Here is a 26,821-nt window from a genome sequence, read left to right as displayed (position 1 = left end):
AACCTCAAAGTTTCTACACAATTCTCTTTGAGCATTCTTCCTTTATTATTTTAAACTCACTCCAATTCAGCTTTTGCACCTATCATTCCCCTATCATTTATAACATCACCACTGTAATTTACATAAAATGACCTAAGTATCTGGTATCAGTAGTTCGTTTCCTAAATGGTATTTTTTTTTTTATTTTTTTTTGGTCAGTCATGGGCTTGAACTCTGGGCCTGGGCGCTGTCCCTCAGCTCTTCAGCTCAAGGCAAGTGCTCTATCACTTGTGCCACAGTGCCACTTTCGATTGTTTGGTATTTAATTGGAGATAAGAGTCTGATCAGGGGCTGGGAAGGTGGCTCAGTGGTAGAGTGCTTGCCTTGCATGCCTGAGGCCCTGGGTTCGATTCCTCAGCACCACATAAGCAAAAAAAAGAAAAAAGCCGGAAGTGGCGCTGTGGCTCAAGTGGTAGAGCGCTAGCCTTGAGATGAAGAGCTGAGGGACACCGCCCAGGCCCAGAGTTCAGGCCCCATGACCGGACCCAAAAAAAAAAAAAAAGAGTCTGATCAATGTTTCTGCCTGGGCTGGCTTTGAACTGTGATCCTCAGGTCTCAGCTCCTGAGTAGCTAGGATTACAGGTGTGAGCCACTGGTGCCCGGCTTCATAGTTTTTAAACTATTCATAAATTAAATAATTAATAATGCTTACCTGGCTGAACATGGGTAGCCTGTAAGAAGTATTTCAGAGCTCTTTCGAAGTTCTTTTCATTTTCCAGAGCATGACCCACATTATTCCACAATTTAGCGTTATTTTTATTTACCTTAAGTACATGTAAAAATAGAAATGTTATAAAAAGAGAAATTCCAGTTCATACAGATATGTTTTGGTATACTATTTTGATTAGAATATTTTATGGAGATTCCTTGGGGTGGGAGAGCCAATTAAGACACCGCTTTGCCATATTACTCTCCTTTCCTTCTAATATTAATGTACTAAAATCACACCAGTCTTAATCATGTATTTTATGAGTTAGAATTTCATTAATTTTTTAATTGACAAAACCATAGTGTTCTGTAAAAACTGCTGTTCTACTATTTGTACTCTTTTTAGTTGCTCTTTTTTTCCACCCTTTTTTAGGAGCATTAGAGGCTACAGTTTAAGCCTTGTACTGATTCATTTTTTTTGTTTTAGGCCTGGTATATATAAGCTATTCAAGCAATCTATTATGGTAACAATAACCCTGTGCTTGAAGTTCCATATCAATTTGTGCATTCAGAATTCAGAGATGGGTATAGTTTTCTTACAAGCACAGAATGATATTCAGTGAAGGTACTAGCTGCAGTGTTTCAGATTTCATGTTTTAATTATGTCCTAGGACAAGCAAAGTTCCTAAAAAATTCTGAAGCACCATAATCACCCAGAAGTGTGACTGAGTAAGGAGGTTTTGCTTCAATATGGAGCTGAGATCAAAGTGGAGTTACTTTATTGGTAAGAAGTGTGTTATCTGATCTTAAAGAAGTGTCAAATAATCAATTATTAGACTACTGGAATAAGACAAAAATGGGTAGGCAACAGAGTAAATAGTCACAAATTTGGAGATTTGAAGAGAGGGAGAGAGCTTGGAAAAAGTCTTTACTGATACTCTTTATAGAAAACAAATTTATGATTGGTAAAAGAACTTTCTCAGCTTTATTTGTTGGTTGTGGGGCTTAAACTCATCAGGTCAAGGCACGCTCTACTACTTGAGCCACAGGGCTACTTATGGTTTTCTGGTGGTTAATTGGAGATAAGTCTCATGGACCTTCCCGCCTTGGCTGGCTTTGAACTGTGATCCTCAGATCTCAGCCTGAGTAGCTAGGATTACAGGTATGAGCCACTGGTGTCTGGCCTTTCTCAGCTTTATGTTGTCTACTCTAGAAATGCTGTATCTCTCCTTTCTAATAGCTCTAATCTTTCCTACAGTATTGTAAATACTGGTTATATTTCAAATAGTGGAGTGATACTGTCTGTTGTGTATTTTCACTGAATATAAGATGCATCAATTATAGGAGTCATCATAATTTTATACATCATTAAAAGAGTCCACTAAATGTGGACTTTTTACTGTTAAAATCTTGTATGGCCATGAGACTCAATAAACCACCAAAAAACCTGAAGTGGCACTGTGGCTCAAGTGGTAGGGTGTTAGCCTTGAGCAGAAGAGCTGATGGACAGCACCCAGGCCCAGAGTTCAAACACCATGAAACACACACACACACACAGACACACACACACACACACACACACACTATATTTATTCTGATTTCAGATACTGAAAGAAATTTGTGCCCTGAGAACCAATAAAATACAGCATTCTATTTAAATATTTTATCATATAAATGTCTTTTAATTGCATAACATTAATGTTTTGGACATAGTTAAGTAGGTTTTAGATGATTTAGTATATAAAGAATATATTGTTTTCAGTAATATTTTGGAAAAATATATAAGAATACATTATTTCAGGATAGTATCATAGTTATATAGATATGGTTAAAAGTAAACTTAAAACAGCTTAGAAGTGCTGATGAGAAATAACTGATGGCATACTTTCTTGTCATTCAGAACAATACTTTACCTTTAAGGCTGACATAAACAAAGTATATTCAGATTCCCAGTCCCAATTCCTGTGGAGTGTTTTTAATGAATGAGTTAGTATCACAAGGGATAAACAAATCCAGGACAGCTTTTTAAATACACTGTTTAAAAGACAAAAAAAATTTACATTTTAGAAGAGAGGCAAATAATACGTTAAATGTTCCCATGTTTCAACTCATTTGAATGACTGTTCAAATTTAGAGGAAATGACACTAAACAAATTTAAAGTAATTTGAGTCTTCAATTTTCAGTCATTCCTTGATATGCTTATGATGCTTCCAGACTCTCCAGGATACCAAAGTCCAAGCCCATGCAAGTCCCTAATATAAAATAGTGTAGTATTTGCATATAATCTACTTATATCTTCTTGTATACTTTAAATGAACTCTAGAATGTAAAAGGCCTGTTCAGTAAAAGTGCAGTTCTTTTTGATATATATTATATTGGTGGTTGGTTGAGTCTACAATGGAAAACCCATGGATACAGAGGGCTAACAGTATATTCTAATATTTGCCTGCATTTTAAAATGTGTTTGGATCAGATTACAAAAATTGACAAAACTATTTTTTATTGTGAATTTTTATACTTAGAGCTCCTTGTGCTATTATCTATACAACTTGAGTATTCTTGAGTATTTCAAAGAGTAAGGTTAAGAAGAATGTTAAGAGAAACAAAACAGTGTGGGAATCAGTAGAGATATTTTACATCTCTAGGCATATTAATGACAAAATATTCATATACAATGATAATATCTACTGCAATAAGTTTCTAAGCATATTTCTCCTTAATGTCTGTTTCGAGGCAATTAAAACATCCTATTATTATAAAAACAGTAATAGAAAGTTATGAATATTCACTGTATCCATTTTTTCATACATTGACAATAATGTGGTTAAACCTTTTGACTTTAGTTTTGGTAATACCTGTTTTCTATTTGGCTCTGACTCAAAGTTTGTTTTGTCTCAGGCTGTAAATTAAAATTACTTAAATATGCAAGAGACTACTAAATAAGTAGTTGCTTTTCTAACTTTAATTACAGAAAATGAAAAGATGATCAAGATGAAAAAAAGAGAAATCAAAAAGTATGTATATAAAATGGGAAGGTGGCTCAGTGGTAGAATGCTTGCCTTGCATTCATGAAGCCCTAGGTTCGATTCCTTAGCACCACATGAGCAAGAAAGCTGGAAGTGGCGCTGTGGCTAAAATGGTAGAGCACTAGCCTTGAACTAAAGAACTGAGGGACAGCACCCAGGCCCAGAGTTCAGACCCCTGACTGACAAAAAAATATAAAGCAAAAACCAACGTCCCTCTCCCCCCAAAAAACATAGTAACATCATGCTTATTATTCCAGTTGATCAGGAAACAGGGACAGAAAGATTATAATACCAGGCCAGCTAGGGCTAAGGTAAGTTAGCAAGAGACCTTATCCGAAAAACAAACTAAAATAAAGGTAAAGAACTGGGGTGAGATAGTGATGGGGGGTAGCTCATATAATAAGAGTACTTGCCTAGCAAGCTGAGGACATCAACTCTCCAGTACCACAAACAAAAATTAACATGTAATTCTACACTGAATGAACATTAACTGAACTAATTCACCTTTTGTTTGAAATTTTCTGCCATCCATGGGCTACCAAAATACAGAACCCCATGCTAGGAACATAAAGTACTCGCTCAGCGACAACAAATCCAACAGGGAAAAAAAGGTTCGAAGCAGGAATAAATGGTAATGCCATTAAACAAAGTGCCTAGAAGGAAAAAGACAGTTTATTAAATTAAAAATATATATTCATGCTTAACACTCTACTATCAAGAAAAATTAATATTGTCAAGAATAATTTATAATTTTTTCCAAGTCTTTCCCTAACAAATGGGGTGGGTGTCAATCTTTCTGATGGAGGCATAGAATTCCATTACACACACACACACACACACACGCATGCACGCATGCACGCTCGCCGTATTTTCTTGATCCATTCATCTACTGAGGGGCATCTGGGCTGGTTCCATACCTTAGCTATGATGAATAATGCCACGATAAACATAGTTGTGCTGGTAGCTTTAGTATGGCCTTATGTGTGAGCATTTGGGTAAATGCCCAAAAGTGGGATTGCTGGATCATAGGGGAGCTCTATGTGGAGTCTTTTGAGGAGCCTCCATACTGCTTTCCAAAGTGACTGAACAAGTTTACACTCCCACCAACAATGCAGTAGGGGTCCCTTTTGGCCACATCCCTTCCAGCATCTGTTGTTATTAGATTTCTTGATTGTAGCCATTCTAACTGGGGTGAGGTGGAATCTCAATGTTGTTTTGATTTGCATTTCTTTTATGGCTAGAGAAGTTGAGCATTTCTTCATGTGTCTATTGGCCATCCTTCTTTCTTCTTCAGAGAAGTTTCTCTTTAAGTGAAGTAAGCCAGGCCCTTATTTGCAATAACTAGTATTAAGTATAGGACAAGCAGAAAAGGTCTAAATCTATGTACATTATGACCATATAAGATGATGTTAAATGAAATGAATCCCACGATAGAAACACAACTTTTTTTTTCTTTCCTGCTATTGTTTTTAACGTATCTAAAATATACTATGTGATTTTTTTATTTCTCTTGTATGTTCTTCCCCCACAGTATAACCACTGTTTTCACTGTATTTGATGTCAGTGGCCTGCATCTTGAATGTACATTTTTCCAATTTGGGGAGGGAAAGAGAAATAACAAAATGTTGAAATTAGGATCAGATTGACCCATTGTAACAATGAGATGTACAAGACACTATGTTGAAAACAAACTTTACAACTTGGGGGTGGGGGAGAGGGAGGAGTTGAGGAGGTGGGGAGAGAAGGAGTGGTAGGGGAAAAACAAAGGAGGAGCTAACAATGCCAGATAGAAAATGTACTCATTACCTTACTCATGTAACTGTAACCTCTCTGTATTTTTACAATAAAAACATATAAATTTATAATGGTACTATGAAAACAATACCATGAGTAATTTAAACATAAAAAATCAATTTGATCAAATTAAGAAAAATCTTGTATCCCAATTTATAATTTATAGGTATTTATAGGCTGTAATTGAAAACAAGATGCCTACCTACATTTTGGAATGATTTCTTTTTTTTTTGGTCAGTCATGGGGCTTGAACTCTGGGCCTGGGCGCTGTCCCTCAGCTCTTCAGCTCAAGGCGAGCACTCTACCACTTGAGCTACAGCGCCACTTCCGGTTTTCTGGTGGTTTATTGGAGATAGGAGTCTCACGGTCTCTCCTGCCTGGGCTGGCTTTGAACCATGATCCTCAGATTTCAGCCTCCTGAGTAGCTAGGATTACAGGCGTGAGCCACCAGCGACAGGCTTGGAATGATTTCTTGAAATGCAAATCTGGACTTTTTTTTTATAGCATTTTAAATTTGAAAGAATATTTCACTTTTTTCCAACAATAAAAATTGTGGACAAAAGATCTGAATAATTTTGTTTTACAAAAAAATATGTAAATGGCCAAAAGTTATATGAAAAAAAGACTCAAAGTCAATATTATTGAAGAAATGAACATCAAAATTACAATGAGATTCATCTAACTCTTGTTAGAATAACTGATTATCAGAAAGACAAAAGAAAACAAGTAGGGGCAAAGGGAATCTTTTGTAAGCTTTCCAGTGAAAAATACAAATTGGTAAACTCCCTATAGATAACAATATGGAAGTTCTTTAAAATATTAAGAATAGAAGTACTATATGATCCAACAATCTCGTTATCCCATTAATATGCTTGGAAAGATTTCTGCATTCTTGTGGTTACTGCAATACTAGTCTCAAGAGCCAAGATATGAAGAACACGTATTTATCAATGGATGAACAGATAAAGAAAGTAAAGTATAGGGCTGGGAAGGTGGCTCAGTGGTAGAGCGCTTGCCTTGCATGCCGGAGGCCCTGGGTTTGATTTCTCAGCACCACATAAGCAAAAAGAAAAAAGCCGGAAGTGGCGCTGTGGCTCAAGTGGTAGAGCACTAGCCTTGAGCCAAAGAGTTGAGGGACAGAGCCCAGGCCCAGAGTTCAAGCCCCATGACTGGACCCCCCCCCAAAAAAAAGAAAGTAAAGTATAGATATACAGGAATCCTATTCAATGTTTGCCATTTGCAGTTTGTATGAATGTGGGTGACATGTTAAGTAAAATAAGCAAGGCACAGAAAAACAGCATCCTATTACATAGATATGGATTATCACATGAAATATATAGAACATGTAAATTAAGAATAGAATATGGCCATTGGGGTCAGGAAGTAAGAAGTTTAGAAAAATGTTGGTTAAACAACACAAAATTTTATTTAGATAAAAAAATGTTCTTTTTAAAAAATATATAATTTGTTATTATTAAGGTAGTGTTGTGGAGAGGGGTTACTGTTTCATAAGCCACGTAATAAGAACAATTTTTGTTTTTGACAATGTCACTCTTCTTTGCTTTCCCCAAATGTTTAAAGGATTACAGTTTGAGGCTAACCCTAGAACAAAACGAGATATCCTACTAAAAAAATAATCAAAACAACAAAACTTTGTTCCAAGAAATCATTATGATACTGGAAAATAAAGGAATGAAATAAACTATGGATCAGATGAGGCATCAGACTTCATGCTCTGTACTTTAGCACTAATGATAGGTCACATATATTTTACTAGAGGCTCAGTATATATGTGTGTGTGTGTACACGCATGCATATGTGTGTAAAGATATACACACATATGTAAGACTTTTTAAGAGCAATTTTTATTCTATTAAGTATTCCAGAATTTTAACATTTTATATTGAAAAATAGCTCAGCTTTTTAGAAAAACAGGACATGTGTTTTATTGATTATAAAGCTACAAATAACTAGCACCCAAAATCATTTGAGAAAAGATTTAAGTTTGATCACCATTGAAACACCTGTTTCTTTGGACATTTACTTCTACAATCTGTTACTCAGTTTGGTTGTATAATATCTCATTGAATGCCTTGTTCTTTCAGCTTCAGAAATCTGAAAATCTTCTAATGAGGTTTGGAGAAAAGAATGTGTCTTTCTTATAGTTTATTGATGAAATATAGATGTAGAGATGTATAACTTTGAAAAGTATATACATGAATGACCAATTCATAAGTCAGATAATAAGAACAAATCTATTTGGACAATGTCACCCTTACTTTGCTTTCCCCAAGTGTTTTAAGGATCATACTCTGAGGCTGACCCTAGAAAAACAAACAAGCAACCATATTACACTGGAAACTGACTTCTGGCTCTGTACCTTAGCACCACTGTATAACTTTCTGATGGGTCACATATATTTAACTTGTAATGAAGCAATACTAAATCTGAAAAAGCACTAATCATAAAACAACAAACCAAGAAACCATCAAACACTAACCACCAACATATGTCTCTGAAATTTCAGTGTTTTTAAAAAATCAAAACCACAAAAAATATGGATGTGTGTAGTTTAGTTTTCATTTTCATTTAGTTTTCATTTTTCATTTTGCTTGATCAAAAATATACCTATAAATCATGGTTGCCCTAAAGCAACTACATTAGCAAGAAACCACCAAGAACTGAAAAATCCTTATGTCCTCTTATTTCTATCCCAGTTTTAATTACTAACTCTATTAATAAAATTTTATACGCATATCAGAAATTTCCTATTCTAATTAATAAACCCTTTTGTGTAGCTCAGAGATCTCTTACGAACTCCAGACACAAAGTACTGTTCAAAAAGTCTACTATGTTTGGAAAAAACTTTCAACTCAATGTATCTGAAGTTGAGAGTAAAAATTTTCCCACAAACTCTCTATGTAGTTTTCTTTACTCTTCCCCTTAGCCACTGACTTCAAATTTCTCTAGAATGCAAATTCTCTTAAAATGGGAATCTCTACTTCCTTTTTAGGTACTACCAGGGCCTGAAATGATGCCAGTCCCTCAAGTTGTGATCATGAATTTCTTCTGAATAAATATATTTCTCTAGTGGCTTAAGGCAGAAATGACACACTTATGAGACATCAGATGTTTTATAATGTATAATAAGTGCTTGAGAAAACTGTGACTGTCTTCAATAATTTTGAAGAAAACTCTTGTAAGAAGAACAGAACTAAAAAAAAACTGCAAAGAAAGAGTTGACAAGAACAACAACATCAACAAAAAGACATAAAAATAACCAGGGGCTTATGGACATAGTTATCTCAAGAAATAATGAAAATCTTGCTAATGAGAACTTAAGAACTACATTTTTTCCCAGATGTATTATATTTTATATGACACTCTTCTCTATCCTGGGAAATAAGTATATAATATATAGAATATAATCATTTTATCAAGTGTGTGTAATCTACTAAAGTTAAAAAAGATGCAAGAAAATAAATTCAAAATGAGTACTTTGTGATGTGAGAAAAATTCATGATCAGTTTTCATTTTATACTATTGAATGCATTTGTGAAAAGAAGCCTGAAAATTAAATTCTGCAGTTTTAGGATAATCTAAAATGAGTTTGCAAATTGAGATGATAAACAAAGAAAGACAATCTTTCTAAAAGAATTCTAAAAGAATGCTCTAAGTACAAGGTGCTCTTGTACTTAGCCTGAACACAATACTGCTTAAAAAGTTAAGATAGGCCGACTCTGGTGGCTCATGCCTGTAATCCTAGCTACTCAGGAGGCTGAATCTGAGGATAAAGGTTCAAAACCAGCCTGGGCAGGAAAAGTCTGTGAGATTCTTATCTCCAATTAACCACCAGAAAACCCGCAAGTGGTGCTGTGGCTCAAGTGGTATCAACTTGAGCTCAGGGACAGCACCTAAGCCCCACAACTGGTTGGGGGGGGGGGGAAGGGGGAAAAGTTAAGTTGGAGCTGGGTGCTGGTGGTTCAAGCCTGTAATCCTAGTTACTCAGGAGGCTGAACTGAGCATCTTGATTCAAAGCCAGCCCAGGGAAGGAAAGGCCATGAGACTCTTATCTCCAATTAACCAGAATACCTGTTTCTTTCAACATTTGTTTCTACTGTAGAAGCTTTGTTGTATAGTGCCTCATTAGATAATTATTCTTTCAGCTTCAGAAATCTGTGGCTCAAACTGGAAGAACATTAACCTTGAACAGAAGAGATCAGGGACAGCACACACAGCCCAGGTTCAACCCTCACAACCGTTAAAAAAAAATTAAGATTACTTACCATTAGAACAGTCTTAGAAGAATCACCAGGGTATCGAAGACTAAATATTCCCAAAGCCCCAAGAAAGCAAAAGAAAGCAAAAGTCGCAAGATTTCTAATATCCAGAAATGATTCTATAAGTGGTATTGTTCCCATGGTCCAATCACAGCAGAGCTCTGAAGGATTTAATAAAAGCCAAGCATTCACTGGAAGAAGGTAGTTAAAAGTTAGCTGTCTGGTAGGAGTTGGGCTTACAGCAGCTGGGTTATCAAATCTGTATAAAGAACAACAAAAATATCTTATGTATAATCTAGTAAGAAAAATTTATTTTACAGGTATATCAGAATCTTATTGAATAAAAAATCATATTGAATAAAAAGTCTAGTTGAAGGTAGTATTTATGAAGAACTTTTGAAGTACAAGTACTACAATTTTTTCCAGCATTTATTAGAGTAGTTCAGAAAATGAAACCAATAATACTGACACTCTTAGAGGTTAAATTATCTTCTAATTAAAATTCCTAACAAAACTGCCTAAGATTCATTTTTTAAATCTACATGGCTGTTTTTGTAAATACCTATGTTTTCCTATGAGATGTTTCTTTTAGAGTTAAATACTAATAAAAATTATGCTTCCTAGAAAAAATTCAGTTTTTTTTTTCATGACAGATACAACTTATCAACTGTATCACTTAGAAGCTTCTTTTCTTTGCTTTGATTGCCAAGAAATTAGACATCAAATTTCTAGTATGGAGTACTTAATGATATTAAGCCCACATGTGTATTTTCTTCATGTTCTCCCTTTTCCCCTGGTTTATATGAATACAAACAGATTTAGTTTATTTTTCTCCAAATCATGATACATTAAATATTTTTTCTTAGTAAAACCTATTTACTAATACATTAAAATGTTTAAAGTGAGCCATGTAACAAATTAGTAGTTTTAGATTTTTTAATCTATGTACTAAATTAAATGATATTAACAGTCATTTTAAAATGAATCAGTCAACTAAAAAATCAACCTCCATCATTTAATTGACCTGTTTCTCCTCAAACATATCCAATGGCTGAAAACAACTATAACAATAAAAAGAATTTTCATATTTAAATCTCTATATAGATGAAAAATAATACACCTTGAAAACCATGTGTTGAATTTTCAAAATAACCAGTAAAAATAAATTAAAAGCTATGTTTTTTTCTTTTTCAGAGGAATCACTATTCGGGTTTTTAATTAACATCTTATTTATCTGATTTACAAAGTTAATATTCAACAAATCAAATCATATAATCAACTTCACAAGATAAATGTAATAAAAGCAAACTTATGTCTACATATTTATAAATGCTTCTGTTTGGATAATATAGTTGTATGCAACAAATGCTAAGCACCTACTCATACATGTACACAAAAATACAATTCAAACATATAAATCATATTTTCAGACTGTAGAGGTAGAAAATGATTAAAATTCCCCTAAAGGGTTGATATTGAGAAGAATAACACATGGAAAATAATTAAAATTCTTCGAAAGGGTTGAAAAATTGCAACACTAAGGGTTAAAGGAAATATAAAGTGCATGTTTACAGTTCAATTTTCAAACTGTAATGTATGAATGACTTCAGTTTAGCATGAGTAGACTCAGAGTTAAAATTCAGGAAGTTGAAAAATAATCAAAAGAAAAAAATATAGCAGGACAATCAACTACATGCAATATTACAAAGTTTTTGGCTTCAAAATTATCTGAATAAGATTTATTCTAACTAGTGCCAGTAATATACTACCACGTGTAACAACATGAAAAAAAAATTTTCTTCAACTCAGGGCTGAGGCACTATCCCTGAATTTCTTTAGGCTCAAGGCAAGTACTCTACCACTTGAGCCACAAAACCAATTCCAGCCTTTTCTGAATGGTTTATTGGAGCTAAGAGTATCATAAACTTTCCTGCCCAGACTGGCTTTGAACTGTGATCCTCAGATTTCAGCTTCCTAAGTAGCTAGGCATGAGCCACCAGCAACTGGCTGACAAAAATGTCTTGTGTTAAAAAAAAAAATGCTGAGGGGGGCGGGGAGGTTTAGGGGGGTGGGGGGAGGATGGGGAGGGATGGGAAGGGGAAACAAAGGAGGAGGCTACAATGCTTGATAAAAAATGTACTCATTATCTTGCCCATGTAATTGTAACCCCTCTGTACAGTATTTTCCCAATTAAAAAAATGTTACATATAATGTCAGTACAATAAAATGGCATTAGGAACTAGTAAGTTTCACTTAAAATTTAGCTGAATAAGGTAAAATGTGAATAAGGTTAGAGTAGGAAAACACGGCAGGTGCTTATAATTTTACTTCTAGCCTTAACTAATTTGTAAGAGATATAAACCAGTATTTGGGGGAAGGCAGTACTCAGAACTTCCTGCTTTTGCCATGTCCTTCAGCCCAAGCCTTTTTGCTCTTGTTAACTTTTTTCTTGGCCTGACCTAGTTCATGATCCTATTTATGCTTCCTTTTATAGCTGGAATGACAGACAAGAATCACCATACCAGCTTTTTCTGTTGAGAGAGGATTTTGCAAACTGTTTTTGCCTGGGTTGGCCTGGAACCACCATCATGCTGATCTCAAACTCCTATGTGTGTGTGATGGCAGGTGCATGTCAACATATCTAGCTATCGGTTGAAATAAAGATCACATAACCTTTTTGCCTGGGGCTAGCCTCAAACTTCCATCCTGATCTCTTCCATCTCCATACCTCCTGAGAGGTCTGGCTCTCCCTCCTTGCCTTTCTCTCCTTATATATAAATATATACACACACACATATACATTACAAATTTATACAAGGAGAATCTAAGGATCAGGCAAAGAAAGATAGTGATAACTAAGAGAGGAAAGAAAACAAATGAGGGATGCCCTACCTGGAAAGAATTCAGTACTGGATAGAGCTTTTAGTTGGTAGAGCCCAGGCCAAGCCTAGCAGTACACTTGAGCTGAGAAAAGAGACAGGAGGCCGGGGCTAGGGTTAGTGGGACAGCATACCAGAGAGAATAAAGCTGCTGAGTAAGTGAACTTGATGGTCACTATCCACTTTTGAGGTACTAATGAAGAATTCCTATTAGCATATATGTGAAGGTCAATATAATGAGTTAAATCATATGTCCCCAAAATTTATGCCTACCTAGAGTTTTAGAATATGGTCTTAAAAACACAGCTTTATAAGTGTAACTTGTTAAGATAAGGTCGTATTAAGTTAGAGTGGGAAAAAACCTCAATGACTAGTAATATTTATAATAGAAAAGAGAGGACAAACAGAGACACATGGGAAAGAAGGCCATATAAAGATGGAGAAGATTGGAAAGCTATCTATAGTTACAAGTTAAGAAATGCTCAAGATTGCTAGCAATCAACAAAAGTGGGGAAACATGCATAGGACAAATGCTTCCTCAAAGCCTCCAGAAGGAACCAACTATGCCAATATATTTATTTTGGATGTAAGACTGCCAAATTGTGAGGAAATGAATTTGATATTTTAAGTCATCTAATTTGTGGTCACTTGTTAATAGCAGTTTTTGTTTTCAAAGGAAAATTATGTCAAAAAAAGAAATCCTGAAAAAATTAGGAGATAAAATCCCCTACTGTCAGACTGAAAAGGAAGCTCCTCAGCAGTCAGAAGAGAAATACTGGATATTCAATCCACTGGTAGAATAGTCAGAAATCTCCCATGAAATGAAATAATCCTATACTAAAGCCTGAGAAATAGTAAAGCAACAATCATAAAATTTTGAATGAAAAATAGTCAAGGTAGTATTCCTCACTCAAGAGAAATCATGTTTCAAAAATAAATGTAAAATAAAGGTATTTATACACACAAAAGTTATTTCTAGTAGAGAAAGAAATGATAAAGTTCTTCATAGACAAGGGAAAGTAGCAGAAGATGAAAATCTTGATCTAACAACAGAATAAAAGGAAACAATCACTGCATGGATTAATCCAACTGACAAAATACTACTATTTAATAAAAGTAGACATATATTACTAAGATTTATGGAAGACAATATTAACCTGAACACTTAACCAGTTGGGGGAAAGTAATTAGCTTTGTTGTGGTTTCTTGAGTATATATTTATGACCAAAATAATCAATCTGTGTATTTTAAATTTTATATTTTAAATATGGTGATTATAGATCAAAAAAGTGCTAAAAATTCAATGTAAACCCAAGACTTAATGGAACATTTATGATGGTTTAGCAATCTTCCAGTCAATGTAACAGAGTAGGGAAGAACAGAAACAACCACCAGAATTTCATACCTTGTAAACACTGGAAGTTGGGACTGAATAATCTGGACTCTAATCACAACAAGTAATAATGTACTGAACATCAAGACAATGAGTTTTATTAGTGTCTGCAGCATAGAAAATGGAATACTACTCTTTCCACGGAGAAACTGTCCAGCAGCAGTACCTAATAAGGGCAAAGTATACTGAAAAAGAGAAAAAAAATGTTTAAATTACAAATATCAAGATATATTTTCAACATATTTTCCTCAATGAAAATTAAGGATAACAAAATAATGTGGTACAATTTGTAGAACTGACAATAATCTTATCTGATAATAAATTGTACTGTAATGGTATTATTGCCTGCATTCCCAATTTGCCTGAAGATTCCATTATTGAAACTTCACAAGTAGTCCTTAACTGAAGGTGTCCGAAAAGTTAATTTGCAGAAGACAAAACATGCTTTTTTCTTCTAAATTTTTGGTATCATTACTGGATTGGTATTATTGCTGGATTTATTTTATTTGTAATAATATATTCAGATAATAAAGTCATTTACATCTTATTTAGCTAGGATATTAGAGAATAAGAAAATTTTTCTTACCCCTTGCGCAACAAATACTTCATACACACAGCAAATTCCTACAACTGTGATTCCTTGTTCTTTACACAATGTTGCAACAGCCACTAAAAACACGGTCAATGCTATTGGTGACCATACTGAAATTTAAGAATAGAAAAAAAAACATATTAATACTTCATTTAAAAATGTGTTAAATGTATTTTAATTATCTATGTAGCATTTGCTTCATATATTCAAAGAAAAACACCAACATGTATAAGTCCAAGGTAAAAAGAAATGTCTGTGGAAATGAAAATTAACTAATCCAAAATACTAACTTAAACCACTTAACTTAAAACACTAACTTTTAAATGGAGAGTGGTGAGATTAGAGTAATTTTATGGGTTGAATTCAATAATTCAAAAGCTACCAATCGAAAATGAAAACTAATCTGAGATGTTTATCTCCAATTAACCAGTAAAGCCAGAAGTAAAAAGAGTGAGCAGCAGAGGTTTAGCAAGAATGTAAATCTTTGCATTCCAGCCCCAGAGCTGGTTCACAACAAAAGTAAAAACAAAACCTACACATAAAAAAGCTTAAATAATAGAGCCCTGGCTTACAAGCAGGAATTTATATCCCAATATATAACAATAACAACAACAGAAGAAACAAAAAGCAAAATCACAAAAAAGAGAGGCATAAATAGCTCAGAGGTACATGCTTTCCTAGTACTAGAAAAGCCATGGGTTTGATCCACACCACTATTAAAAAAACAAAGAAGCTAGTTTGACCACATCACTTATTTCTTCAATCTTCATTTCCAAACATACACAATCAATATGTTAGTATTATAGTAAGACCCTCCACCCTCCCCATACACACAAGATTCAGGAAAAAAAAGAGATTAAACAAATAAAGACTAAGACTTATTATATGAAGCCTCTTTCATGTCAACTATCCCATACTCCAAAAGAATTTTTAACTGTCTTGATCTTGTTCTACTAATGACAAATATCACTAGGATTACTGAGCTAATGTACACAAATCACATTCAGGAGAAAGGCACATAACAAATAAATACTTGAACTATGGTAACCAATCACAAAAGCTAAACACTAGAAGTCTTTTGACTTTACTAAAACAATATTATAGTCTTCTAGTTGTCAAAACCAGACCATTAGTATTTCTATCATTTCTTTTTTACAGATACAGAAAATGAAACTAGACAAACTCAAAACTATGTATTATGGTCTTAAAATTTTGATCATATAGAATCTATTGGCTTACAATAAAATATAAACTGCACATCATTTTTAATATTGATTGACAATGTTAGGGTTAGGTAATTTCCATACCTGCTAAAGTAAAATACATAAAGATAAACACCAAGTACTGTTTTTAATGTGTAACAAGAGGTACTTGGAATTAATAAAGTGTATCTGATCAATTTTTTTAACTATAGGAAAGTAAATGTTAAGATATTTACCTATAGAATTATCTGGTCCTTTTGATTTGGTGTATGACAAAAATGCAGCAAGAAAAAAGATAGATGACAAAAGTTCTGCTCTTCCAACAACACCTGTTACCTAGAGAGAGAAAGAGGGAGGGCAGTTCATATTAATGGAGAGTACTGTAACTTTATGAACTGAAGTCTGTAACTTAAGAGCATTCTTCTGTTTCTCAACATTTCAGCGCCCTCAGGTGGTGAACTGATAGAAATTTATCAGTGATACTTTGCTTTTATTATTATTTCAAACTTATTTTGAAATAAGTTTGTAGATTCAGAAGACATTGGAAGAGTAGAACAAAGAGGTTCTGTGTATTTGTTACCCAGGTTTTCTTAATGATAACATTTTATATGCTTACAGTATAATACTTAGAAGAGTTCTTTAAAAACCTAAACACTTTGCTAGGTACAAGTGGCTGATGCCTGTAATCCTACTTACTCAGGAAGCTGACATCTAAGGATTGCAGTTCAAAAGCAGCCCAGGCAAGAAAGTCACTGAGACTCTTATTTCCAATTAAGTACCAAAAAAGTCAGAAGTGGAGCAGAGGTTCAACTGATAAGAGTACTAGCCTTGAGTAAAATAGCTTAGGGACAATATTCAGACCCTTAGTTCAAATCCTAGGACCAGCACAAAAGAAAACAAACAAAAAAAATCTAACCTCTTTACCTTTTTTCTTAAAAGTAAGTTATTAAAATACATAGGTATAAAAAGATTACGTATAAAATTCCAAGCTATCATTTTAAAGCACTTGAGATCACTGTAAAATTTAAAACAAACTTTTGTAAATGAATGGAAAAGTCCTTAGTCAGATGCCATAGAGTCAGTGGGAAATACACACTTTAGCTTACAAAGGAAAGCTTGTAGTAACTTAACAGAGTACTTACCTCTTGCTGGGAGTTACCAAAATAATAATAATAATAGCAATAATAATAACAGTTTTAGAGAAAGGCTAAACACATTGACAACGCAAGAGAAAGTTCAGTTTCAAAATATATAACAAAAAATACAAAACTACTGACTACCATTATTTGTCAGAAAAGGTGTTCAAAATTGTATGCATTTTCATATATTTTTATGGTTCGTTTAAACTGGTCTTATTTATTTTTTCCTAGTACTGGGGCTTGAACTCAGGGTCTCATTCTTAATAAGCTTGCTTATTCAGCTGATACTGCAACACTCTAGCCACTTCTCAAGTCCAGTTTCTTGCTAGACACTCTGGTTTTATACTGAGATCTCAGCCTTCTGAGTAATTACAGCCATGAGCCACAAGGGCCCAGAGTAAATTAATTGCCTTTATTGAATATTTTCTAGTTTTGTTTTTGGTCCTGGGGCTTGAATTCAGGGCGTGGGCATTCTCTGGGCCTCTGTACTCAAGACTAGTGCTTTACCCACTTGAGTCACAGCACCATTTGAGCTTTTTTTGAGTAGTTAATTGGAGATAAGAGTTTCATGGACTTTTCTGCCCAGGCTGGCTTCCAACTGAGACCCTCATATCTCAGCCTCCTGGGTAGCTGTGATTACAGGCGTGAACCACCAGTGCCGGGCAATTTTCTACCTTTTAACATTGACAAGGATGACAATATGTAAAATCTGTACTGACAAAAAACAATTAGCAGGAAGGGGAAAAACAAATAGTTTAAATAGGGATACAGGTGGACCCACTGCAACAATGAGATGTACAAGTCGTTATGTCGAAAATGAACTTTACAACTTTCATGTGTGTGTGGGGGGGGAGGATGGGAAGGGAAACAAAGGAGGAGGCTACAATGCTTGATAAGAAATGTACTCATTATCTTGCCCATATAATTGTAACTCTTCTGTACAGTATTTTCACAATAAAAAATAAAATTAAAAAAAACAATTAGCAGAAAACTCTATTCGTTTAAATTTTATATTATTAAAGTTAGATTATATGTGTTTTAGGTGAGTTAATGTATTAGCTTCAGAAACTAATTTTTTTTTTTTCCTGGTTGTGGGCTTGAACTCTGGACCTGGGTGCTGTCCCTCAGCATTTCAGCTCAAGGCAAGTGCTCTACCACTTGTCCACAGCGCCACATTCAGTGTTCTTGTGGTTAACTGAAGATAAGTCTCATGGACTTTCCTGTCTACGCTAGCTTTGAACCATGATCCTCAGAACTCAGCCTCCTGAGTAGCTAGGACTACAGGCGCAAGCCACTAGCACCGAGCCAATCAAAATTTTATGTAGTAGGAAAATTATATTTCCTATCTATGTGAGAATAAACACATATTAATTTAGGAGAATTCAAATATCTGAATGAAAACCAGGCAACCTTTTCTTCTTACAGTAACTACTTAATGTTTGTTAAAATAAAAGTAATATTTTACTTACTGCTTCTGTATGAATTGGGTGTACTGCAAAAAGCAAAGCAGCAATCACACTGCTTCTGTTGTCCAGGAAAAGTTTGCAGACTTTAAGAAATATCACACTGACTACAGCATGAAAAATTGTATTTAGAAGATGATATGACATTGGCTTTAGTTCACTAAAGAGATAATTCAAGCGAAATGTCAACACTGTTAAGGGTCGGTAAGACTTGTGGCTTCTTTCCTAAAAGGAAAAACAACCAGTGATTATTAAAGTACTTGGCTCTTTAGGTTGAAAAAAACTAGTTACTTCTTTTTTATTATTAACTTAATACCCCCAAAGTAATACATGCAAGAGAGATTATAATCTATTTTTCTATTTCTTATGTCCAAAATTCAGGTAACTTAATTTCCATGATACGCAGTAATCAGAGAATAGTAGAGTTTGATATTAACTCCTTTAATACTGGGTTATTTCCAAAGCTTGCCTTCTTACCTAGTACCAATGCAAAAGTTTATAAAACTGCTGGCTTCGAAAGGAAATAAAAGAAAAGAATGTATACCAGTTTAGCTGGAATACTGTTGTTTCAAAATGGTACTCTCAGTTGGGTGTAGTGACTCAAGCCATTTCTACAGAAGTTACCTTAACAAAAGGAACTTTAAATGAAGATACTTAATAGGCCAAATGTTATTAGAAAGCCCTGTGGTTCTCAGCCCAAGACTGTACCAGAAAACTACCTACATGACTTACCTATCAATCTCACTGCCCCAAAACAGCCTCAAAAAAACAACATTCAATATGAGCAAAACAATGCAAAAAAATATTGATCACATCCATGTGGTGACAGTCCTGGGGCTTGGACTCAGGGCCTGGGTGCTGTCCCTGAGCTTCTTGTGCTCAAGGCTAGCACCCTACCTCTTGATTCTTTCTGTTTATGTGATATGAAGAAATAAAACCTAGGATTTCATGCATGCTAGGCAGGCACTCTACCACTAAGCCACATTCCTAGCCCCAATAATGATTAAAATGTTCCCAAAAGAAGTATTTTATTGTGTAGTCAGGACTGTGAAATACAAAGTAGTACATTATCTACAGAATGGGTCTACAAGAGATAATTTAAACACTTGAGAAGCCCATGGTAGTCCAAAGACCTTTAATGTGGCAGTACTCATATGGATAAAAAGAATGTCCTACACCCAAAAGTCCAAAATGGCTTTCTATTTCCATGGTAACATCAACTATTAGTTCTTCAGAAGTACCAATTCCAGTTTTTTGTGCAGGCTTATAGTAACTAAATAATAGTAAGAATAATTTTCGCCTACTTTCACATTTGCTACAAGGAGAGAATATGCCAATCAAAAAGGATCAGAAAGTTTGGTGTTGGTGGCTTTTGCCTGTAGTCCTAGCTACGCAGGAGGCTCTAAAAATGAAGCCAGCCCATTCAGAAAGTTTGTAAGACACAACCTCCAAAATAACTAACAATAAGTTGGTTAGAGGAGTGGATTAGGTGATAAGAGTGCCCACTGAACAAGTAAGGCAAGCAAGCATGATGTCCTGAGTTCAAACCACAGTACCAGTAAAAACAAGCAAATAAGCAAACAAACTAACTAAAAAACTGCCATTCCATTCTAATTTATTTACCACTCTACCTCAACATATTCATTGGAATTGTGTTCTTAGTCTGCCAGTCTATGAATATTAATACAAATCTTTATCTTTGTTTGTATAGGGGAGCTTGGGAAAATATGAAACATGCAATCTGCAAAGTTTAGAAAAATATCACACATAGAACAGAGCAGTGACACCATGATATGCTAACTCTTACAAGGTCTTTAAATTGGTCAACTGTCAGTTTAGAATTCAGTTTTATGAATGCATCTACGACAGGTTACTAGGATAGGTTAGGGGAATGGATTTGAACTTCTAAGAGTCTCAACATACAGAAGAGAGGTAGAGAAGGGAAAACTGCATGGAAATAATATACTGTGAATTTAACCTTCATTATCAAAAGTTGTTTTTTGTAAGACTAAAACTAGGTAATTAAGAAAGAAAAGTCTATTTATTTAATAAGTACTTATATGTTTATGACCAGCAGAATGAAAAATCAGATTCTTATTGTTTTTTAATGTCAAAATTTAGGGACTGAGGAGAGAGAGAACAACAATGATGACTGAGAAAACAACTACAGAAATATTACATGTTATGCTTCAAGAACAATGTGTTCAAAATCTACATACATATTAGAGACTAATGCATTTGTCCTCAGATATTATTGTCTTACATACATTAGAGAAATAACTTACCATCTAAAAGCTGTATGCCACTTTCCATTTCATATAACATTAAAATAAAACCCAGTCTGTATGAGAACCAAATCAGCAAAGATTTAATCCTGCACAGTTTAACAGTGACTTTCAAAATGACTTTGAATTTTACATAAACTTTTTGATTACAAAGAGGTAGTGGCCAATATGTGTATACTTAATTATTTTTACCTTTAAAATCCAACGTTAAAATCCATACTGAAGTTACAAAAGATGACACCAGTCAATTGCCTAACTTACACAAGAAAATTAATCATTCAGCAAGAAACAGACTTCCATTACACCTTAGGCTCTTCTTATACTTTTTATTGGTGCTGGTCCTGGGGCTTGAACTCAGGGACTGGGCACTGTCCCTGATCTTTTCAGCTACCACTTGAGCCACAGCTCAACTTCTGGCTTTTGGGTGGTTAAAGATAAGGATCTTATGAACTTTCCTGCCTGGGCTAGAAAGAGGTCCTCAGATCTCAGCCTCCTGAGTAGCTAAGATTATAGATGTGAGCCCCCAGTGTTCAGCTATAAGTTTGGTTTTACATATACATATTAATTTTTATAAAGTAAGCTAAGGTACACAGCAAAGGAAATAATCCAGTACTACTTTAAAGATAACTGAATTTTTAACTTCCTGTCCAACTTATTACAAAGAAGTTATTTCTTCTAAAGTAAGTACTTACTTACCTCTGACATAGGGGTTCCCCAGAAGTCATTCTGAAACAATGTTTTTAAAGGTGTGGATGGATGCAAGTCTTTATTATCCAGTATTGCTGAAACATCGTCAAAAACAAACCCACAGAACAGGCTGTTCCAATAGCAAGCAGTAACCACACCTACTATTAAGGTTATTTCTTTGAGGTTAATGTCACCCATCTTTCCTATAATAACTGCAGACAAAGGGAAAAAAAGGCAACATGGAAGATAAAAAGAAATAAGCAACATATTTCAGGTAACTATTTCAAGTAACTACAGTATCAGTAAATAATAAGACTGTAGCTAATACTTCCACAGAAAGGCTCAACTTATATACTTCCCACTGCTAAGAAACATTAGCTAATCAATTTGCCATATGTCTAACCTAAGGCAACATTTTTTGTTTTCATAGTTCTTTCTGTTTTTTTAAATCATATTTAATGTTTAGTTAAATAGACAGTGGAGTCCTTATCAATTGACATTAATCAGGCTACAAGGGAAAACACAAATATTTAAAATAACTTTAAAAGACCAGCATGATGTGCTCCAGGAGTATCTAAACTATTTTTGTGTGTGTGTGTGTGTAAAAATAAACACAACACAGGTTTTCCAAACCTCTGAAGGAGCTTATGAATATTAGTATTTTATGTATTTAAAACCAATCTAATTTAGATATTCTACACCTTTGTTTACATTTGTGAAAAATATTTTTCTTGGCTGCTTTTATCTACCTTTTAAAGAACTGTGGTGCTACTATTCCTCTCTTCCACTCAGACAGATTATCTATTTGGCTCTTTGGATATCTGAACAATAAATACCCGACATCTTACAACAAAAGCTGTTAGCCCTCACAATAAAGTAGCAATGAAACATACGGGCTACTACTTTAGAAAGGATTCAGTGAGGCAATGGTTTAAAGTAGAAGGGTCTATATTAACTGGAGAATACACACACACGAATACACACACACACACACACACACACTACTACTTTAGAAAGGATTCAGTGAGGCAATGGTTTAAAGTAGAAGGGTCTATATTAACTGGAGAATACACGAACACACACACACACACACACACACGGAGAATACACGAACACACACACACACACACACACACACACACACACACACACACACACACACACACACACACACACACACCCCTACAATATAGCCCTATATAAACTGCAATCCTTCTTAGTGTTTTAAGTCTACTTGTGGAAGACACAGTTCCCCCTCAGACTGAAATAAAACAAAACTGTTTGTGTCCAAATCCCCTGCAGTTGAGAATGGCTATACTAGTTACCAAGGGCCTTAACAAGAGAAGATGACGGTCTCATTGAAGTTTTCATTGGAGAAATGGCAGAGTAGAAGCTTACTCCATTGCATGCCATGAAAGAGGAAAAATCTAAGTAACAAAATAATGACTATATTTTCAAGAGCAAAAGAAATGAGGAGCAGAACCAAATGCTGAGTAATGAGACAATTGAAAAATAACAGGACAGTTGACAAAGTAAATTAGGAAACAGTTTACAGCTCTTAGTAGGGGAAGGTGAATTTGAAGCCTCCACGAAGTAAGCTAGGTAAGCCTCTGTGATAAGACTGGCAGAACTAGTTGTGGGACATCACGTACCCACTCACCTGAAAGCCTTAAACTTCAGTGTGAGGATCTGGTAGGACAATGACATCGTCAGGGTCACAAGTCAGAATGGGAAAAGGCAATTCACTTCCCCTATTCTAATAGCAGTGGCAATGCCATCAAAAAAAGGGCTTCTTATTTGAAGCTAAGGTACTTACCGACTAAAAACAAGGAATAATCACTACTCAGGTATCCTGAGTCAGCCAGTCAGAGAGCCTGCAGGAGACGGTGAGCAGGTTGTGGAGAGGAAAGACTGTGATGTGGACAAGCTGATCAATTAATGGGAGATTCACCTCTAGAAGTATAAGGTGGAGGGGTCACCAGCCCAGCTCTATCTAGTCAGAGCAGTTTCACTGCTTGTGATTATTATAGTAACAAAGCATTGAGCCCTCAGATTCTAGGACTGTTGGCTGGTTCAAGTGGAGGTACCAGTCCCTTAGGACTTGAAAATCAAAGAACAGCTGAAGGAGTCTTGGGACATCCAGCCAAAGTATCTTGGGAGTGACATGACTACAGACAGAAAATTTAACATGAGTGAGCTGGGAAATTAAAGAAGCATCACAAACTAGGACAGTGAACAGTTAGATCCTATTCTTCCTAGCTTAGGGCAAGTTCCAGGGCCCAAGGATAATTGCAGAAACACCACCAAGCCTACAGATGGCAGAGTGTTCAGCATCTAGGAGCTATCTGCTGTCTGTAGAAATTTGCAGTTAGGTGAGATTCAAATAGGACCCTGAGCTCACACAATACCCTCCAGTCACTTCTGCTCCATAGGCTGACACACTACTGAATGGGGTCTGAAAAAAATTGAGATCTTCAGGCAAAGCACGAGTCCTTCAGTTCTATGGCACCAGTGCAAAACTCTGTGCTCCGTGTGTTTTCTTCACAATCAGGTATATTTAAAAAGACAGGCTGACAATCGCACATGTGCAACTTTAAGAGCAAAATTGGTTTCCCTAAAAAAGAATTCTGAAAGAAGAAATTTTGAAAGGTGTTCTTATAACCATATCAACTAGTAAGTTAACCTGGAAGTCTTTAAATGGTAATCTCAGGACAAATGGAGGGCAAGACAAAATTAACATCATTGTTTAACTTCTTCTTTTTTTTTTTAAGGGTCTTGCTATGTAGCCTAGATTGCCTCTGAAACTCACAATCCTTCTGCCTCAGCCTCCTGAGTGCTAGGTTTGCAGAAATGTGCAACCATGCCTATTTTTAACTAAAATCATATAATTTGGGGAGAAAATTCAGAATCAATGTGCAAGAGGTTGCAGAAAAGACAGAAAAGCTGTTTCAAAAATTTCCCAAGAGAACATTAAGATGAGAAAAAAGGACAGCTTATCCTAGGTCATGTCATAAACTCAACTGTGGAGTCATGTCAGGTTCTGTACAAGAATCACCTATAAAGTTGAAGAATAAAGGTTATACAGTGCTCAGAGGAGACATGATTCTCAGGGGCTTATTACTGCAACAGTTTTAAAAATGGTTTCTTGTAGGAACTTGTAGGATTTTTCTAAGCATGTAAGCATATACACATATGCATATGCTATAAGAGAGAGGAATGGCTGATACATAGTATACCAAATCCAGCTGCATTTGAGATAGCATAGTTCATAAACTGCATTATAGATACAAAATCCAATTTCTTCATTAAAATTGTATTGAGTGCTCATTTTTTATTACTCTTAACAGTATAATTGTAAATTGACTTTTATATGGATTAAAGAATTTTTAGCCTGGAAAGAAAATCCTCCCAGTTCAGTCTCCTGAGAAATTAAAAAAAATCTAATCTCAATTATTGTTTTGATCATTTACATTAGTTGTTATCTTAAAGTAACTTACTGGATTTTATTACTATCTTGAAGCTTAAAAACTCTAGCTTGCAAAGTTTGTAAAAGTTGTATTAACGGTGACTCCTACTATTATTTCTAGTCTCCTCATGTTGAAGGAAGACAAGCATCTACTTGTTACAGAGACATTTCTTTCCCTAAGTGAAAGACAATAAACAGGAAAGTTTACTGTACACATTAGTTATTAAATTTCCAATGATTCTGCATTATTTTAAACACTGGAAAAATAAGTTATCATTTTCTCTGTTGGTAAGTCAGCAAAAGGAATGTAACATCTAAGAAATTTAAAGTGATTGGTACAGAGAGCAGAATTAGTACTTATTAAAGTCAAGGCTTTTTTGTGAAGTGATTTTGGTAAGGCAAAACTATTCACAGAAACAGAAGGCAGGTTCAGGCAAGTGTTTCTGTAACAAGGCCATTTACAAAATTGTCACATAAAATCTTGTGTTAATGAAGACTGGCTGATACAGAAATTTAGATGGAAAATAGTATGGCATGGGTGTTCAAAAAGTAGTAAATTTCACTTATGCCATCCTCTACAACATTATGGAAGACACCAAACATGAAAAGTGTTTAATTAAAATTCTTGAATAAACAAGGTTATAAAAACCAGTATATGTACAGTTTACTAAAACAGCAAGATTGAGGAGCAAATCTTTCATGAAATATTGGTTTCCAGACTACATGAAGTGTCAGTATGGCAACCTTCCAGCCAAAAGGACATGTTCAATCACCCCATTAAGTTAGAACACAATACTTATAACTTCTCTGAGCTTCAAGTTAACTGAGATGGAAAATGAGGATAATGAAAACACTCATTTCACTGCTGGACTATTAATGAAGAATAAATGAGTTCATAAACAGTATTTGGTATAATATTGTTTTTTTTTAAAAAAGCAGTTGGCAAATAAGACAAATGTCATTAAATTTTATCTCACAAAATGAACCTGTATTTCCTGCGGAACGATGTCTTGTTCAACCTCAATACGTGTTTTATAGAAAAAAAAATCTACAAGTAGAAAAAAAATCTATTGTCAATTACAGTTAAAAAAATATTCAAAAGCACTTTAAATAAATGAGAGAGGATACTGGTCCCAACCGTTGGAAATGTCATTTTGATTTCAAGCCTAGCGCTTCTTCCGAAAGGTTACCTAGAGTGATGGAAGCATCCTCCTCCAGAAGGGCTGCGCAGCTGAAGGGTGAGGGAAACTTGCTAGAGATTAAGGAGGGCTAACAACACCGAGTGGACGCCTGTCGCAGCCAGCGCCCAGGGTAAACAGGCAGGTGCACAGCAGAACGACCCCTTCACCAGCCCCGATCTCCTTTCCCAGAGCCTCCTCTCCCCAGGCCGTCCGGCTGCGGGGCCGGCGGGCTGGAGCGGAGGAGGAGGCGGGTCTTCGCTTCTCACTCGTCCGGAAACCGTGAAGGAACTCGGCGGCACCCCTCGGGTCCACCACGACGAATTCCGAGGCTCCACGAAGCGCCAACTTTGCCCCGCTCTGGCAAAGGAAGGTACCAGCCCAGACGTAGCACGGACCGCACACCTGACGAGCAGGTGAGGCCTTCGCACCTCTCCAGACCCGGGCTGGGCCCCGGAACCCCGAGGGCAGGCGAGTCCCTCAACCCCCGCGCTTCCTTCAACGCCTCAGCCGCCGACCCACCACCGGACCTCACCTGAGGGCGGTCCCACCGAGGGCCTGGTTTAGGGAAATCTCCGGGAGAGCCGTGTGGTGAGGGCCGCCCCCAAAACCACCGTCATGGTTCCTGGCGCCCAGGCCACCCGGGCAGATGTCGATCTTCCGCGGCGTCTCCCGCCTCTAGGTCCTTCCCACCCTCTCCGGTACAGGCGCAGCCTTTCGCACTGAATCACGGGAACGCTCTACAGTTC

General features: G+C 35.7%; 1 protein-coding gene across 4 annotated transcripts in view; it reads right to left on the bottom strand.

Annotated features, from left to right (window-relative positions):
- Tmtc3 (transmembrane and tetratricopeptide repeat containing 3) overlaps positions 1 to 26,730 on the bottom strand; it is a 47,089-nt gene extending 20,359 nt beyond the window's left edge. For 2 of the 4 annotated variants that reach the window (XR_001175259.1, XM_013021948.1), the window contains exons 1-10: positions 26,608 to 26,730; positions 21,438 to 21,640; positions 18,463 to 18,681; positions 16,091 to 16,190; positions 14,647 to 14,762; positions 14,073 to 14,245; positions 9,795 to 10,047; positions 4,219 to 4,367; positions 2,601 to 2,721; positions 692 to 803 (exon numbers count right to left, since the gene is read on the bottom strand). Coding sequence is in view for 3 of the 4 variants with exons in the window: in XM_013021948.1 (XP_012877402.1) it covers positions 692 to 803; positions 2,601 to 2,721; positions 4,219 to 4,367; positions 9,795 to 10,047; positions 14,073 to 14,245; positions 14,647 to 14,762; positions 16,091 to 16,190; positions 18,463 to 18,681; positions 21,438 to 21,626 (1,432 nt within the window). In the remaining variant the exon portion in view is untranslated. Of the gene's footprint in view, positions 1 to 691; positions 804 to 2,600; positions 2,722 to 4,218; positions 4,368 to 9,794; positions 10,048 to 14,072; positions 14,246 to 14,646; positions 14,763 to 16,090; positions 16,191 to 18,462; positions 18,682 to 18,933; positions 18,952 to 21,437; positions 21,641 to 26,084; positions 26,138 to 26,607 lie in introns of those variants that run through there. The other 2 variants (XM_013021956.1, XM_013021969.1) reach the window with 2 other exon arrangements.
- Positions 26,731 to 26,821: the final 91 nt, after the last annotated feature.

The sequence above is a fragment of the Dipodomys ordii genome, unplaced genomic scaffold (assembly GCF_000151885.1).
Source record: "Dipodomys ordii isolate 6190 unplaced genomic scaffold, Dord_2.0 Scaffold3, whole genome shotgun sequence".
Taxonomy (NCBI): domain Eukaryota; kingdom Metazoa; phylum Chordata; class Mammalia; order Rodentia; family Heteromyidae; genus Dipodomys; species Dipodomys ordii.
This window is presented reverse-complemented; position numbering and strand designations above follow the sequence as displayed.